Source organism: Monodelphis domestica, chromosome 3 (genome assembly GCF_027887165.1).
Source record: "Monodelphis domestica isolate mMonDom1 chromosome 3, mMonDom1.pri, whole genome shotgun sequence".
NCBI lineage: Eukaryota > Metazoa > Chordata > Mammalia > Didelphimorphia > Didelphidae > Monodelphis > Monodelphis domestica.
In genome coordinates this window covers 276,098,655-276,116,804 of record NC_077229.1, presented here as the reverse complement: position 1 = coordinate 276,116,804, position 18,150 = coordinate 276,098,655, and the positions used below count along the sequence as shown (strand labels likewise).

Sequence of the window (18,150 nt, the reverse complement as noted above, 5' to 3'; positions counted from 1 at the left end):
GATGGAGAAAACAGAAAAGCCATTGAACATTCAAAATTCAAAATGGACATTATAATGTGTCCATTAGAAAGTTATGAGCATTCTCAGAAGAAATTCTATCCCAAAGAAGAGAAGACTTGAGGATTATATGATAGTAGTCATGAAATACTTTTGAAGGGTTATCATATGAAAGACGGTAAATACTATAGGAAATAGATTAACAAAATATTAGGAAGAATTTTACAAAAAGACTAGCCCAGAAATTGACTGGGCATTCATTTTTAAGTGTTGAATTCCTTCTTTTTAAAAGTGTTCTAGCAGACATTAGTTGAAAACTTGTCACAGATGACTTAGAGGGAATTACTGTATAGCACCAATGGTTAAGTCTAAATGACCCCTGTGCTGTTTTCTAACTCTAAGATTTTATGATTCTTTGGATATGAAAGAAGGAGGAAAAAGAGAATGAAGGATCAAAGTTATCACCTAAGTTTTGAGTTTGAAGGAAATGGAAGAATTTTTACCTTGTTGGACCACTGAATAGATAATTGGCATAGTTAGGAGGGTATCTTTATGTGCATTGGTAGCAATGTGTTTTTTATGTAAGAGAGATCAGTGAGTGTCCTTATGCTACATGTCTTTGATATCCTAAGTATCATAAGATCAAGGTTATCTACTGAGAATGAAGAATATTAGCAGGACTTGTGGACAAGATCTACTATTATAACTTTAGAGAATTTGTTAAAAGGTTACCAAGAGATGAATACAAGAATTTCTATGTAATAGTCTGAGGTTGTATAGGATAAATTTTCAGTTGACATTGAATTGGCATTAAAAAAGGTGGCACTGGGATTTGGGAGAGAGATAAGGATTGGAGGTAGAGATTTGAGAATAATCTGCATAGAAGTCATATTTAAAACCATGAGAGTCAATGAGGGAGAGGTCATAGAAAATGCAGAGCAGAATGTCTGCCTGTACTGATCTCTGGAAAATGTCCCCCCATTTAGTTAATCAGAGGGCAAAGTAGAAAGCCTATGAAGAAGAGTCTTAGAATGAAGAGTAGGACTGATAGTAAGTCATTGGATGTGGTGGTTTAGGAGATTATTGGTTACCTTTGAGAATCCAGTTCTAGTAGAATGGAAAAAGAAGAAGGTAGATTTATGATGAGTTAAGGAAATAAGGAGAGACAAAGGAAGAAAATAATGTCTTATTCACAAATAACAAAGAATAAAATAAGAAATGGGGAAATAGGCAGGGAAACTTGGAGTAATATAGAAATGTATAATATTCAGTGTCTTTGCTCATTCTCTCTCCTAGTACTTAGCATAGTGTCTAGCCCTTAATAAATATTTGTTACCTTAATAAGTGCTTGTTCACTATTTTAAAACTGAACTCCCAAATATGTACTTTATGGCCTTCCAGCAGATATTCCTATCCTTATTTCAAAATTTCCTTATTGATCATTTGTTGAAGGTAGACTAATCTTAACTTCTGCCTTAACCTCAATAGACCTGTATTTTAATTTATGTTGCTAACCTTAGGAACATTGCACACAGAATCCAAATACAAATGGTTGCAGTGACTTTCAAAGTTTTGTTAGATCCTACTCTTTACTCATAATCTCATTAACCTTAATCTGAACCATTAATGTTAACCTTTGCCTTAGAGCCTCATGTACTTATGCATATGAATATTTGTATTTTTCATATTTTCTTTAGGCATTAATTTGTTTTTTATATTACTTTTAATAATTTAAAGGCCTTTAAGCCATGGGCCTCTTTTACCTTCATTTCAAACATGTAAAGCACCTAATGTTATGCCTTACATATAGTGGGAACTAAAAAATTATTTGTTCCTGAGAATAGAGTACTTATATAATATTGAAAGAACATTAAGGAAGATATCTCTGTTTAAAACTAGTTCGTTCAAACTACAAAAAAAAGAGATTGTGATATTAGAGTAGTTAAAGTAATAAAAATAGGAAAAACCAGTTTTGTTTTTGTTTTTCATTAAAGAGCATATCAGTAAGCATTTATAAAATACCTCCCCTCTCTCTCTGCCTGTACTGTGCTAAGTGCTGAGATACAAAGAAAGGCAGAAAGCAAATCACAACTCTTAAGGAAATGGGGACTATAACAAGCAAATATTTGCACATAAACTCTCTATAGGATAGATAGGAAATAATAGGAGGAAGGCACTAGAATTATGAAGCATTGGGAAAGACTTTCTGTAAATGAGAGGACTTTCATTAGAACTGGCAAGAAGAAAAGGAAATCAAGGTAGAGGTGAAGAGAGAGAACATTCTAGGCATGGAGGACAACCATAGAAAATGGTTAGAGTGAAGAAAAGAGTCTTGTTTGTGGAACAACAAGGATGTTAGGTCACTGGATCTAGAAGTACAGAAGGGGTATTAAAGGTGCAAAACCTGGACTTCCGGTCAAGATGGCGGCTTAGAGAAAGCTAAAGTTCAGATCTCCGGAAAACCCTTCCCGACCGATCTCAAACTATAAGCTCCTAAGGCGCCGAAATTCAAAACGATCAACAGCACAGACCCTGGGAATCCTCCTCCTGGACCTGGACCTGGATCAAAAGGTACGGACCCCCTCAAAAGCCAGAACCCGAGATCACTTGGACCTAAGGGGTAGGAGCACAGAGTCCAAGGCTCCGGGAAGCCGCGGCCCCACCCCCCTCAGAGAGCAGGGTCCTCTGAAACAACAGCAACCCTCAGGGTGGGCAAGACAGCCTCACTGGCTGGATCCTGCTATCCAAGTCTCAGTGAAAGTCACTGCCCTTGGAGCTCTGGGAAGCCACGGCCCCTTCCTCCACAGAGAGCAGGGTCCTCTGAAACAACAGCAACCCTCAGGGTGGGCAAGACAGCCTCACGGCCAGCTATTCTGAAGGCAACTTCCGGAAAGCAACCCGACCCAGTCGAGGGGGCACCTTAGCAGCAGGGAAACAGAGAGAACCGGGAGAGAGTGTTGCCCCCTGGTCTGACCCTTCCATTCCAGGTCCAGTGAAAGTCATTGCCTTAAGGCATACTCAATTTAACCCAGGGAAAGCTCATAGAACCGACAATCTGCCCAGGACTAAAGCCTCTGAACACCAGACAGAGATAAGAAAAGCTAATCCTCCACATTCAGAGATGGCAAACTCCACAGAAGCACAGAAGCCCCTAAATCCCAAGAAAAATAAGAAGAAAGGGGCGACTTTGGACACATTCTATGGAGCCAAAATACAAAATACAGAAGAGATAGAAGACAATACACAAGAAAATGCTCCGAAACCTTCCAAAGGAAATGGAAACTCTCCACAAACCCATGAAGAATTTGAATCAGAAATGACCAAAAAGATGGAAGCCTTCTGGGAGGAAAAGTGGGAAATAATGCAAAAGAAATTTACGCATCTACAAAACCAGTTTGACCAAAGTGAAAAGGAAAACCAGGCTTTAAAGGCCAGAATCAGGCAGCTAGAAGACAACGATCTTGTAAAAGAGCAAGAATTAATAAAGCAAAGCCAAAAGACCAAGAAATTAGAAGAGAACATAAAATATCTCACCAACAAGGTGACAGATCTGGAAAATAGAGGGAGAAGAGATAATTTAAGAATAATTGGACTTCCAGAAAAGCCAGAAATAAACACCAAACTCGACATTGTGATACAAGATATAATCAAAGAAAATTGCCCAGAGATTCTAGAACAAGGGGGCAATACAGCCACTGACAGAGCTCACAGAACACCCTCTACACTAAACCCCCAAAAGACAACTCCCAGGAATGTAATTGCCAAATTCCAAAGCTTTCAAACAAAAGAAAAAAATCCTACAAGAAGCCAGAAAAAGACAATTTAGATATAAAGGAATGCCAATCAGGGTCACACAAGACCTTGCAAGTTCTACTCTGAATGATCGTAAGGCATGGAACATGATCTTCAGAAAGGCAAGAGAGCTGGGTCTTCAACCAAGAATCAGCTACCCAGCAAAACTGACTATATACTTCCAAGGGAAAGTATGGGCATTCAACAAAATAGAAGACTTCCAACTTTTTGCAAAGAAAAGACCAGAGCTCTGTGGAAAGTTTGATACCGAAAAACAAAGAGCAAGGAATACCTGAAAAGGTAAATATTAAGGAAAGGGGGAAAATGTTATCTTCTTCTTTTACTCAAACTCTCTTCTATAAGGACTACATTTATATCAATCTATGTATACTAATATGTGGGGAAAATGTAATGTATAAATAGGGGGTAAAGAAAGACCAAATAGAATAATCTTTCTCACACAAAGATTCACATGGGAAGGGGAGGGGAAGAAAACTCCTATAAGAAGGAGAGGAAGAGAGGGTTTTTTACTTAAACCTTAATCTCAGGGAAATCAACTCTGAGAGGGAAAAACATCCAGATCCATTGGGATCTTGAATTCTATCTTACCCAACAAGGGTAGGGAGAAGGGAAAACCAAGGGGGGGAGGGGGAGAGGGAAAACAAAAAGGGAGGGAAAGAGGGGGAGAGGGGGAGGGAAGAAAAAGGGAGGGACTAAAAAGGGAAACATCAAGGGAGGGGACAAGGGGGACTGATTCAAAGTAAATCACTGGACTAAAATGTAGAGCCTAAGAAGAAAAGGTTAGAATTAGGGAAAGATATCAAAATGCCAGGGAGTCCACAAATGACAATCATAACTTTGAACGTGAATGGGATGAACTCACCCATAAAACGTAGACGAATAGCATAATGGATTAGAATCCCAAACCCTACCATATGTTGTCTTCAAGAAACACACATGAGGCGGGTTGACACCCACAAGGTCAGAATTAAAGGATGGAGTAAGACCTTCTGGGCCTCAACTGACAGAAAGAAGGCAGGAGTGGTAATCATGATATCTGATAAAGCCAAAACAAAAATAGACCTGATCAAAAGAGATAGGGAAGGTAATTATATTTTGTTAAAAGGGACTTTAGACAATGAAGAAATATCATTAATCAACATGTATGCACCAAATAATATAGCACCCAAATTTCTAATGGAGAAACTAGGAGAATTGAAGGAAGAAATAGACAGTAAAACCATATTAGTGGGAGACTTAAACCAACCATTATCCAATTTAGATAAATCAAATCAAAAAATAAATAAGAAAGAGGTAAAAGAAGTGAATGAAATCTTAGAAAAATTAGAATTAATAGACATATGGAGAAAAATAAATAGGGATAAAAAGGAATATACCTTCTTCTCAGCACCACATGGCACATTCACAAAAATTGACCATACATTAGGTCACAGAAACATAGCACACAAATGCAGAAAAGCAGAAATAATGAATGCAGCCTTCTCAGATCACAAGGCAATAAAAATAATGATTACTAATGGTACATGGAAAACCAAATCTAAAACCAATTGGAAATTAAACAATATGATACTCCAAAACCTTTTAGTTAAAGAAGAAATCATAGAAACAATTAATAATTTCATCAAGGAAAATGACAATGGCGAGACATCCTTTCAAACCTTTTGGGATGCAGCCAAAGCGGTAATCAGAGGTAAATTCATATCCCTAAATGCTTATATTAACAAACAAGGGAGAGCAGAGATCAATCAATTGGAAATGCAAATGAAAAAACTCGAAAGCGATCAAATTAAAACCCCCCAGCAGAAAACCAAACTAGGAATCCTAAAAATTAAGGGAGAAATTAATAAAATCGAAAGTGATAGAACTATTGATTTAATAAATAAGACAAGAAGCTGGTACTTTGGAAAAACAAACAAAATAGAAAAAGTACTGTTCAATCTAATTTAAAAAAGGAAGGAAGAAAAGCAAATTAACAGCATTAAAGATGAAAAGGGGGACAGCACCTCCAATGAAGAGGAAATTAAGGCAATCATTAGAAATTACTTTGCCCAATTATATGGCAATAAATACACCAATTTAGGAGAAATGGATGAATATTTACAAAAATACAAACTGCCTAGACTAACAGAAGAGGAAATAGAATTCTTAAATAATCCCATATCAGAAAATGAAATCCAACAAGCCATCAAAGAACTTCCTAAGAAAAAATCCCCAGGGCCTGATGGATTCACCAGTGAATTCTATCAAACATTCAGAGAACAGTTAATCCCAATACTATACAAACTATTTGACATAATAAGCAAAGAGGGAGTTCTACCAAACTCCTTTTACGACACAAACATGGTATTGATTCCAAAACCAGGCAGGTCAAAAACAGAGAAAAAAAACTATAGACCAATCTCCCTAATGAATATAGATGCAAAAATCTTAAATAGGATACTAGCAAAAAGACTCCAGCAAGTGATCAGAAGGATCATTCACCATGATCAAGTAGGATTTATACCAGGGATGCAGGGCTGGTTCAACATTAGGAAAACCATCCACATAATTGACCACATCAACAAGAAAACCAGCAAGAACCACATGATTATCTCAATAGATGCAGAAAAAGCATTTGATAGAATACAACACCCATTCCTATTAAAAACACTAGAAAGCATAGGAATAGAAGGGTCATTCCTAAAAATAATAAACAGTACATATCTAAAACCATCAGCTAATATCATCTGCAATGGGGATAAACTAGATGCATTCCCAATAAGATCAGGAGTGAAACAAGGATGCCCATTATCACCTCTACTATTTGATATTGTACTAGAAACACTAGCAGTAGCAATTAGAGAAGAAAAAGAAATTGAAGGCATCAAAATAGGCAAGGAGGAGACCAAGTTATCACTCTTTGCAGATGACATGATGGTCTACTTAAAGAATCCTAGAGATTCAACCAAAAAGCTAATTGAAATAATCAACAACTTTAGCAAAGTTGCAGGATACAAAATAAACCCACATAAGTCATCAGCTTTTCTATATATCTCCAACACAGCTCAGAAGCAAGAACTAGAAAGAGAAATCCCATTCAAAATCACCTTAGACAAAATAAAATACCTAGGAATCTACCTCCCGAGACAAACACAGGAACTATATGAACACAACTACAAAACACTCTCCACACAACTAAAACTAGACTTGAGCAAATGGAAACACATTAACTGCTCATGGATAGGACGAGCCAATATAATAAAAATGACCATCCTACCCAAACTTATTTATCTATTTAGTGCCATACCCATTGAACTACCAAAATACTTCTTCACTGATTTAGAAAAAAACCATAACAAAGTTCATTTGGAAGAACAAAAGATCAAGGATATCCAGGGAAATCATGAAAAAAAACCACATATGATGGGGGCCTTGCAGTCCCTGACCTTAAACTATATTACAAAGCAGCAGTCATCAAAACAATTTGGTACTGGCTAAGAAACAGAAAGGAAGATCAGTGGAATAGACTGGGGGAAAGCGACCTCAGCCACACAGTATACGATAAACCCAAAGATCCCAGCTTTTGGGACAAAAATCCACTATTCGATAAAAACTGCTGGGAAAATTGGAAGACAGTGTGGGAGAGACTAGGAATAGATCAACACCTCACACCCTACACCAAGATAAATTCAAAATGGGTGAGTGACTTAAACATAAAGAAGGAACCATAAGTAAATTGGGTAAACACAGAATAGTATACATGTCAGACCTTTGGGAGGGGAAAGGCTTTAAAACCAAGCAAGACATAGAAAGAATCACAAAATGTAAAATAAATCATTTTGACTACATCAAACTAAAAAGCTTTTGTACAAACAAAACCAATGTAACTAAAACCAGAAGGGAAACAACAAATTGGGAAAAAATCTTCATAGAAACCTCTGACAAAGGTTTAATTACTCATATTTATAAAGAGCTAAATCAATTGTCCAAAAAATCAAGCCATTCTCCAATTGATAAATGGGCAAGGGACATGGATAGGCAGTTCTCAGATAAAGAAATCAAAACTATTAACAAGCACATGAAGAAGTGTTCTACATCTCTTATAATCAGAGAGATGCAAATAAAAACAACTCTGAGGTATTACCTCACACCTAGCAGATTGGCTAACATAACAGCAAAGGAAAGTAATGAATGCTGGAGGGGATGTGGCAAAGTAGGGACATTAATTCATTGCTGGTGGAGTTGTGAACTGATCCAGCCATTCTGGAGGGCAATTTGGAACTATGCCCAAAGGGCGACAAAAGAATGTCTATCCTTTGATCCAGCCATAGCACTGCTGGGTCTGTACCCCAAAGAGATAATGGACACAAAGACTTGTACAAAAATATTCATAGCTGCGCTCTTTGTGGTGGCCAAAAACTGGAAAACGAGGGGATGCCCGTCAATTGGGGAATGGCTGAACAAACTGTGGTATATGTTGGTGATGGAATACTATTGTGCTAAAAGGAATAATAAAGTGGAGGAGTTCCATGGAGACTGGAACAACCTCCAGGAAGTGATGCAGAGCGAGAGGAGCAGAACCAGGAGAACATTGTACACAGAGACTAATACACTGTGGTATAATCAAACGTAATGGACTTCTCCATTAGTGGCGGTGTAATGTCCCTGAACAACTTGCAGGGATCTAGGAGAAAAAAACACTATTCATAAGCAAAGGATAAACTATGGGAGTGAAAACACTGAGGAAAAGCAACTGCCTGAACACAGCGGTTGAGGGGACATGACAGAGAAGAGACTCTAAAGGAACACTCTAATGCAAATATTATCAACATAGCAATGGGTTCAAATCAAGAAAACATGTAATGCCCAGTGGATTTACGCGTCGGCTATGGGGGGTGGGAGGGAGGAAAAGAAAATGATCTATGTCTTTAATGAATAATGCTTGGAAATGATAAAATAAAATATTTTTTTAAAACAAGGTGCAAAACCTGGAAAGGTAAGGGGGTGATCTAATTTATGAAGGGCTTTGAATGCCAAATAGAGAATTTTGTATTTTTTCTGGAGGTGATAAGGAGCCAATAGAGATTTTTTTTTTACTCTTCCCTTCTGTTTTAGAATCAATAAGTATATAAATATCAATTCTAAGGCAGAAGAGCAGCAAGGATAGATAATTGGGGTCAAGTGACTTGCCCAGGGTCATGTAACTAGGAAGAATCTGAGGTCAGATTTGAACCCAAGTCCTGCTGACTCTAGGCCCTGACACTATCTACTGTGCTACCTAGCTGCCCAGAACTATTAGAGTTTATTGGTAGGAGAGTGACATGATAGGACCAGTGCTTGAAGAAAATCACTTTGGGGGCCGAGTGGAGGATAGGCTAGAATGGGGAGAGATGTGACAGAAAGACCAAACAGCAGGCTACTACAGTAGTCCAGGTAGAAGGTGATGAAGGCCTGCTACTACTAAGGTGGTAATAGAGTCAGAGGAGAAAAGGGAGCATATTTGTTTTTTGGGGGTTTTTTTAATGATTTTGATTTCTTTTTTTTTTAACATTATTTTATTTGGTCATTTTCAAACATTATTCATTAGAAACAAAGATCAGCTTTTTTCCCCCTTCCTTCTTCCCCTTCCCTCCCATTGGCGATGCATGATTCCTCTGGGTATCACATGCGTCCTCAACCCAAGCCCATTTCCATGCTATTGGTTTCCGTATTAGGGTGTTCATTCAAAGTCTCTCCTCAATCATATCCCCTCCACCCGTGTAGTCAAGCTGTTGTCCTTCCTCAGTGTTTTAACTCCCACCGTTTGTCCTCTGCTTGTGGGTAGTGGTTTTTTTTTTCTCCTTGATCCCTGCCTGTTGTTCAGGGACATTGCATTGAGACTAATGGAGAAGTAAGTCCATTACTTTCGATTGTACCACAGTTTATCAGACTCTGTGTTCAATGTTCTCCTGGCTCTGCTCCTCTCACTCTGCATCACTTCCTGGAGGTTATTCCAGTCTCCATGGAATTCCTCCACTTTATTATTCCTTTTAGCACAATAGTGTTTTATCACCAACATATAACACAATTTGTTCAGCCATTCCCCAATTGATGGGCATCCCCTCATTTTCCAGTTTTTTGCCACTACAAAGAGTGCAGCTATGAATATTCTTGTACAGGTCTTTTTATTTATTGTCTCTTTGGGGTACAAACCCAGCAGTGCTATGGCTGGATCAAAGGGCAGACAGTCTTTTAGCGTCCTTTGGGAATAGTTCCAAATTGCCCTCCAGAATGGTTGGATCAATTCACAACTCCACCAGCAATGAATGAGTGTCCCCACTTTGCCACATCCTCTCCAACATTCACTACTTTCCTTCACTGTCATCTTAGCCAATCTGCTAGGTGTGAGGTTTGTTTTGATTTGCATCTCTCGGATTATCAAAGATTTAGAGCACTTTTTCATGTGCTTATAAATAGTTTTGATTTCTTTGGCTGAAAACTGCCTATCCATGTCCCTTGCCCATTTATCAATTGGAGAATGGCTTGGTTTTTTGTACAATTGATTTATTAGCTCTTTATAAATTTGAGTAATTAGACCTTTGTCAAAGGTTTTTGTTATGAAGATTGTTTCCCAATTTGTTGTTTCCCTTCTAATTTTGGTTACATTGGTTTTGTTTGTACAAAACCTTTTTAATTTGATGTAGTCAAAATTATTTATTTAAATTTTGTGACTCTTTCTATGTCTTGCTTGGCTTTAAACTTTAAAGTCTTTCCCTTCCCAAAGGTCTGACATGTATACTATTCTATGTTCACCTAATTTGCTTATAGTTTCCTTCTTTATGTTCATGTCATTCACCCATTCTGAGTTTATCTTGGTGTAGGGTGTGAGGTGTTGATCTAGACCTAATCTCTCCCACACCGTCTTCCAGTTTTCCCAGCAGTTTTTGTCAAATACTGGATTTTTGTCCCCAAAGCTGGGGTCTTTGTGTTTGTCATAGACTGTCTTGCTGAGGTCACTTACCCCACGTCTATTCCACTGATTCTCCTTTCTGTCTCTTAGCCAGTACCAAATTGTTTTAATGACCGCTGCTTTATAGTATAGTTTGAGATCTGGGACTGCAAAAGGGAGAGTATTTGAGATATCACAAAGGTGAAAAGGCCTTGCCAGAAATTTAAAAATAAGGGGTGAGAGAATGCGAGGAGTCAAGAATGACACCTAAATTGTGATGCTGAGGGCCTGGGAAGATGATATTGCCCTTTACAGCAATAGGGAAATTAGAATGTACAGAGGATTTAAAGGGAAAGATGATGAGTTCAGTTTTGGACATTTTGAATTTAAATGTCTTTTGGAATCCAGTTTGAGATTTCTGAAAGGCAGTTGGAGATATGTGATTGGAGTTTAGCAGAGAGGTTATTCCCCATAGGTTAATTTGAGATCATCAGCCTAGAGATGATAATTAAATCCGTGGGAACCAATGAGTGAAATATTATAGTGGAGAGAAGGCCTAGCATAAAATCCTTTGGAACACTTGGGGTTAGAAGGCATGACCTGGATGAGGAGTCTGAGATAGAGAGGTCTAATATGTAGGAGGAGAATCAGGAGAGAGTGATGGGTGTTCCAGAAACCTATAGGACACAGAGTATAAAGATGGTTATCAGGAGTGTCACAGCCACAGAGAAAGAAGTTGAGGACAATGAGGATTGAGAAAAAGTCTTTGGTTTATTTTGGAAATTTGGATGGAAATTTGATGAAATCTGAAACTGGAAGGAATAAAGACAAGAGTAAGAGAAAGAGAAGTGAAGACATCTGTTGAAGAAGTACTTCTCAAAGAACTTATCCAAAAAAAGTAAAAGATAGATACATAATATACACACATATGTGTGTGTTTATATATGTATACTGTATGTACACACACGATGACTGCACGAATGGAAGGATCAAAGGAGTGTTGTTGTTTTTAATATGGAAGAGACATAGATATGTTTGTAGACAGTGGGGAAGAAGCCAGTAGATAAGGAGAGAATAAAGGTAAGTGAGAGTGGTTAGAAACTATTTAATAGAAATATCAAAATTGATTTACTTCAGTTTTTTGTTTTTGAAATTTTTGAAAAAGTATCCTCTGATTTAGTGCAGATTAAAATTAATTCCTTTCACCAACAGCTGTAGAAAGAACTCAACAAAGAAAATTTGAAGAATTGCTTTTGGCAGCAGCAAGAGAAGGAAACACAGCAGGACTGACAACATTGGTAAAAAAAAAATTAAAGAATAAGCAAACTATGAACTGGCTTTTGTTTATTATATAGTTAATACATTTTGCATATCATTAAACAATCTTTTTCTAAGAGAGCTGAAGATCAAAGCTAAAACACTTTAGAGAATAATCTTTTATGTGTTTAGTGGCTTTGTATTCTCATAAAATAAAATATGAACTACTTAAATTGGCTTTGAATGCAATGCACAATATTACTCAATCTACCCTTCTTTTCCAGTCCCATTTCACTATTCACTTGTGCACATTACTTTATATTCCAGCTGAGCTGTGCAACTAGCTTTTTCTTGATCTTATGTTGCTTCACCCTACTTTATGCATCCACTCAGGCCATCATATCTGGATGCCATTCCTTCTTTTAAAAATAAATTCCCTCTGGTTTTTAAAATACTTCTTTTCTTTGAACCCTTAGTTCAGATGCCTCCCCTTCCGTGAAGATTTCACCAGCTGAAGCTATTCTTTCTTTTCATAATTTTATAAAACCTCTGCCTCCATCAGAATGCATTCTGAATTATGCCTCTTTCCATACATGCCCTGTTCCTTTTAAATTCCTCTAAGTGTGCATTTTTATTTTTTATCTTTGTATGTGCTCAGTACCTTCTACATAGGTAGATATAGGCCACAATAGTCAGAGAGTGAAACTTAGAGATAGGAACATCTAAGGTTGAATCTTCTCTTAGTCACTTAGCTGTATGACCTTGGGGAAGTTATTTCTCTTCTTTCTGCGTCAGTATCTTCATCTCTAAAATGGGTATCATAATAGCATTTACCTTCCACAGTTGTGAGGATGATCATAAATTCCCAGCCCTTGTTCATCTTTTACCTTTTCCTTTTATATTGTTATTTATTTTGTTCTATTTCCCACAAATTCTCATTAAGCCTCAGACTCTTAACTGGTCCTGAATTTTGCCTGAGTAGCAGGACTGTTAATTCACTTGTTAATTGAATGATAACAAACATTTCTTTGATTTTTAAATTTTTTAACTCCTGACTTCTTAAAGAAAACATTTTTTAAGTTTGCAAAGTGGAAAAAAGTTAAATATTTCTAAATGATAATGCTTTTTTTATATTTATATATAAGATAAATATAGTATTTTGTTAACTGAAATGGGGGGCTCAGAACAAAGAATAAATATAGGTGAAATTAACTGTTAGAAGAAATATGATGAGCTTTCAAATTTCTAAATTTATCCATTTTTTGAAACGACCACTGTTATTCCATTAATTATTTTAGTTATTAATGAATGTATGGTAATTAATTGATTTAATTAACATAGTTAATTGAGAAGTAATCCTTATCATTTTCAGCTCAACAGACCAAATCCTCCTAATGTTAACTGTTCTGACCAGATGGGAAATACACCTCTGCACTGTGCAGCATATCGTGCTCACAAACATTGCGCCTTAAAACTTCTGAAAAGCGGTGCCGACCCTAGTCTGAAAAACAAAAATGGTAAGCAAGTAGTGAATTTAAATATTTGTCATCTCATAATTTATAAATTCAATAAAATTGTGTCCCATTATTCATTTTTACTAGAGCTTTTGTTAAATTATTTGATATGATGTTCATCATTTTTCAAAGTAAAAATATTAATATACCTGAAACAATTTATGTTATTTTGAAATTCGTTAGGGACAGGGATAGAGACTAGACCTGTGATTTTGTTGCTCTAAGGAACTCCCAGATTAGGAAAATGTCAATCAGTACAAGTCAGAAACCTCTCTGTAGCTTGACATCCTAGAGTTTTGCCCAGAGCCAACCTTGAGAGGTGTAAAGATTAAAATTTAGGGAAACTGAGGCAGGTAGAAATTAGTTTCTCTCTGCAAGGAGTATTATATTTTTATGAGGTTTATTAAAGGTTAAGGATTTAAGAATATACAAGTAAGAAAAGGCACGTGCCAGGTGGGCCATGAGGCCCACCCAAAATTTCACTCACATCATGAGAAGAGTCTGTTTGCCAGCGGAGACAGGAAGTAAAAAGAGCCCCGCCTACGGGGAAGACCCTTTAAATAAAATTTTGCTCTTGTCCCAGGTGAGAATTCAGTGAGATTAGAGGGCATTCTGGGAGCTAGCAAGGACTCCTGGGGAATGGAGTCCAGAGTTCAAATCTCAATTTTACAGTGGTGACCTGGTTTGCTCAGGGTTTCATAAGCAGTATATATCAGAGGTAAGAATTGGACCCAGTTCTTAACTTCAAGCTTGACTTTAACTGCTCACTATTCCACATTGCCTTCTAGAGATTATTTCTAATTCTCACTAATAATGTTTTAACAGTATTTAGTTGTTGCTTTAATTAAAGTATGGATATACTGTTGGCTTAGAAGTCCATTATAAGAGTTCCATTATTATTGTTTCCAAAGGACCTGGTCATATTATATATGCTACAAAAGATGGTATAAATAAGCTAATCCAGCCCCTACCATTAATGTTTTATTTTATTTTTTAAAACCCTTACCTTTTGTTTTAGAATTGATATTTAGTTCTGCTTCTAAGGCAGATGAACATTAGAGACTATGCAATTGGGGTTAAGTGATTTGTCCAGGATCACGCAGCTAGGGAATGTTTGAAGCCAGATTTGATTACCACAAAGCCTTTATTAAATTATTGGATAGGGTGGCATGTTCCCAACTCTAAGCCTGACATTCTATTGCCTGTTCTACCTACCTGCCCCAGCAGTAAAATTTTAAAGGACTTTCCATTATATATCAAACTTTGCAATCTTCGTCTAGAGAATGTAAATAGTTTGTGCCTCATAAGATACAAATCTTTTAACATTTCTTGTTGGGATTTATCTCTGCTTTTTTCAAAAGCTGCTCTATCCATAAAATGTCTATCTTCTTAAGTTTTCCATTTTATTCCTTTTTTTCTTGTGTTAAATATAGATTTTTAGAAAGAGGAGCAAATGTATTTTATGAATAAAAAACTTTTAAAAATATTTATTTTCTCAAATTACATGTAAAAAAATTTATGTTTATTTTTTAAAAAGTTTTGAGTTCCAGATTCTCTCCCTTCTTCCAACCATTCCTCGTTCCCTGAGAGAATAAGGAATCTAATATATATTTTACATGCACAGTCATGTAAAATATTTTTCCATATTATTTTGTGGAAGAGATCTCAAATGAAAAAGAAAGAAAAAGTGGAAAGTGAAATATAGTATGTTTTAGTTTGAATTCAGACTCCATTAGTTCTTTCTCAGAGGGCAGATGGTATTTTTCCTCCTGAGTTTCTAAGATTATCTTGGATCACTGCATTGCTGAGAATAACTAGGGCATAAAGAGCATTTTATTTTAATGCTCTTTATCTCTTGTTTGGTCCTAAATTCTTCCCTTATTCACAGATCAGAGAGGTAAACTATTCCATACTCTCATTTTCTTAGGATATTATCCTTTATTACTTAGGTCATATATCTTTGTTGACCATCTCTTGGTACATGGAATGAGGCATCGGTATATTCCCTGTCTCTGTTATACCCTTTTCCAATTTTCTCCAATAGTTTTTTTTTTTATCAGATAGTGAGGTATTATCCCAAAAGCCTAATTCCTTGGATTTATCAAACACTAAATTACTGTTATTAATTTTTTGTACTTAATCTATTCTACTGATCTGCCACTTGATTTCTTAGCCAGTACAAGATTGTTTTTATGATTACTGCTTTGTAATACAGTTTGAGTTCTTGTATGCCTCGACCACCTTCCTTCATGTATTTTTTTCTAGCTCTTTAAAATATTTTTGGGTGGTTTGATTGGTATGGCACTGAATGAGTAGATTAATTTAGATACACTTGTCTTTTTTTTATTATATTTGCTTGTCCAGACCATGAGCAATTAATATTTTTTCAGTTGTTTAGATCTGATTTTATTTAGTAAAAAGTGTTTTGTAATTAAGTTGCTACAGTTCCTAGGTCTGTTTTTGCAGGTAGACTCCCAAGTATTTTATATTATCTATTGTTAATTTAAATTGTATTTCTTTTTCTGTCTTCTGTTACTGGGATTTGTTGACAACATATTAGAAATGCCAATGATTTATATGGGTTTATTTTCTATTCTGCAACTTTGCTCAAGTTGTTAATTATTTTGACTAATTTTTTTAGTTGTTTCTCTAGGGTTCTCTAAGTATATCATCATATTGTGTGTGGAAAGTGATAATTTTGTTTCTTCATTGCCTATTCTAATTCCCTCACTTTCTCTTTTTCCTCTTACAACTATAGCTAGTATTTCTAGTACCATATTGAATAATAGTGATGATAATGGGCATCTTGCTCCACTCCTGATTTTAGTGGGAAGGCTTCCAAGTTGACCCCATTACAGATAATGCTTGCCAATGGTTTAGATGGATAGTATTTATAATTTTAAGGAAAGCTGAATTTATTCCTATGCTCTCTAACGTTCTTCATAAGAATGAGTGTTCAATTTTGTAGGAAGCTTTTTCTGCATCTATTGAGACAATCTGAGATTTCTGTTGATTTTGTTATTGCTGTGGTAAATTATACTGATAATTTTCTTAATATTGAACCAGTCTAGCATTCCTGCTATAAAACTCACCTGGTCATAGTGAATGAGCCTTGTGATATATTGATGTAATCTTCTTGCTAGTATTTTATTTTTAAAATTGCATTGATGTTCATTAGAGATATTGATCTATAGTTTTCTCTGATTTTTCATATTTGTGTCATAAAAGGAATTGGATAGGACTCCTCCTTTGTATATTTTTTTCCAAATAATGTATATATTATTGAGATTAATTGTTTTTTAAATGTTTGGTAAAATTCAGTTATGAATCCATGAGCCTAGAGAATTTTTTCTTCAGTGAACAGAAGTTCAGTAATAGCTTGTTCAATTTTTTTTCCAAGATAGGATTATTTAAGTATTTCTATTTCCTTTTCTGTTAATCTGAGCAGTTTTTATTTTTGTAAATATCATTCATTTCACTTAGACTATCAAATTTATTGGCATATAGTTAGGTAAAATTACTCCTAATAATTGTTTTAAATTCCTTTTCATTGCTGGTTAATTCATCCTTTCCATTTTTGATACAGGTAATTTGATTTTCTTCTTTGCTTTTGAAAATCAGATTAACCAATGGGCTATCAATTTTATTGTTGTTTTTGTTTTCATAAAACTAGCTTTTAGCTTAATTTATGAATTCACTAGTTTTCTTCTAATTTTGTTGTTCTTATCTTTGGTTTTTAAGATTTCCAATTTAGTTTTAATTTGGAGGTTTTAATTTGTTTTTCCCCCAAATTTTTTAGTTGAATGCTCAATTAATTGATCTGTCCTTTCTCTAATTCACTGATGTTAATGTTTAGAGGTATAAATTTTCCTCCAAGTACTTTGCCTGTATACCATAAATTTTCATCCATTGTCTCATTGTTGTCATTCTTTCCAAAGAAATTACTGATTGTTTCTATGATTTATTCTTTGACCCACATATTCTTTAGAATTAGATTATTTAGTTTCTAATTAAATTTTAATTTTTCTTTCCATGGTCCTTTATGAGTTAAAAATTTAAGATAGATTCCATGCAATCCCAAAATTCTTTTGGGAAATGGATTTGTTAGATGAAAATTACAGACATATTACAGAACTGAGCTCAGCTTGCTGTTCTTTCCTACATATATTTCACTAGCAAGATTATAAAAGCTTTAAGAATAGGATCTTTTGGGGTCAGCTTGGTGGCTCAGTGGATTGATTGAGAACCAGGCTTAGAGATTGGAGGTCCCAGGTTCAAATGTGACTTCAGCCACTTCTTAGCTGTGTGACCCTGGGCAAGTCACTTAACCCCCATTGCCTATCCCTTACCACTCTTCTGCCCTGGAACCAATACACAGTATCGATTCCAAGACAGAAAGTAAGGGTTTTGTTTGTTTGTTTGTTTGTTTGGCTTTGTTTTTAAAAGAATAGGATCTTTGGTCTTTTGTATATTTGGTATCCTTTCATGGCACCCAGAGTAGCATACTGACTTTTGTTGACTATCCAGAAAAATAATGTGGTATAGAAGTTTCTTGACACCTGGAAAATCTGATTCAAGTGTGCTGCCTCTGACATATACTGACTGTTACCATGGATAGATCATTAATTTCTCATAGCCCTTGTCAACTCTAGATTAGTAGAG

The 18,150-nt window shown here is 35.8% G+C and overlaps 1 protein-coding gene across 6 annotated transcripts in view; it reads left to right on the top strand.

The window, feature by feature from the left end:
• The window catches only part of OSBPL1A (oxysterol binding protein like 1A), a 333,490-nt gene that overhangs the window by 77,175 nt on the left and 238,165 nt on the right, over nt 1-18,150 (top strand). For all 6 annotated transcript variants that reach the window (XM_007487597.3, XM_056823805.1, XM_001362403.4 and 3 more), the window contains 2 exons: nt 11,930-12,015; nt 13,347-13,491. In XM_007487597.3, coding sequence (XP_007487659.1) covers nt 11,930-12,015; nt 13,347-13,491 — 231 coding nt within the window. The remainder of the gene's footprint in view (nt 1-11,929; nt 12,016-13,346; nt 13,492-18,150) is intronic.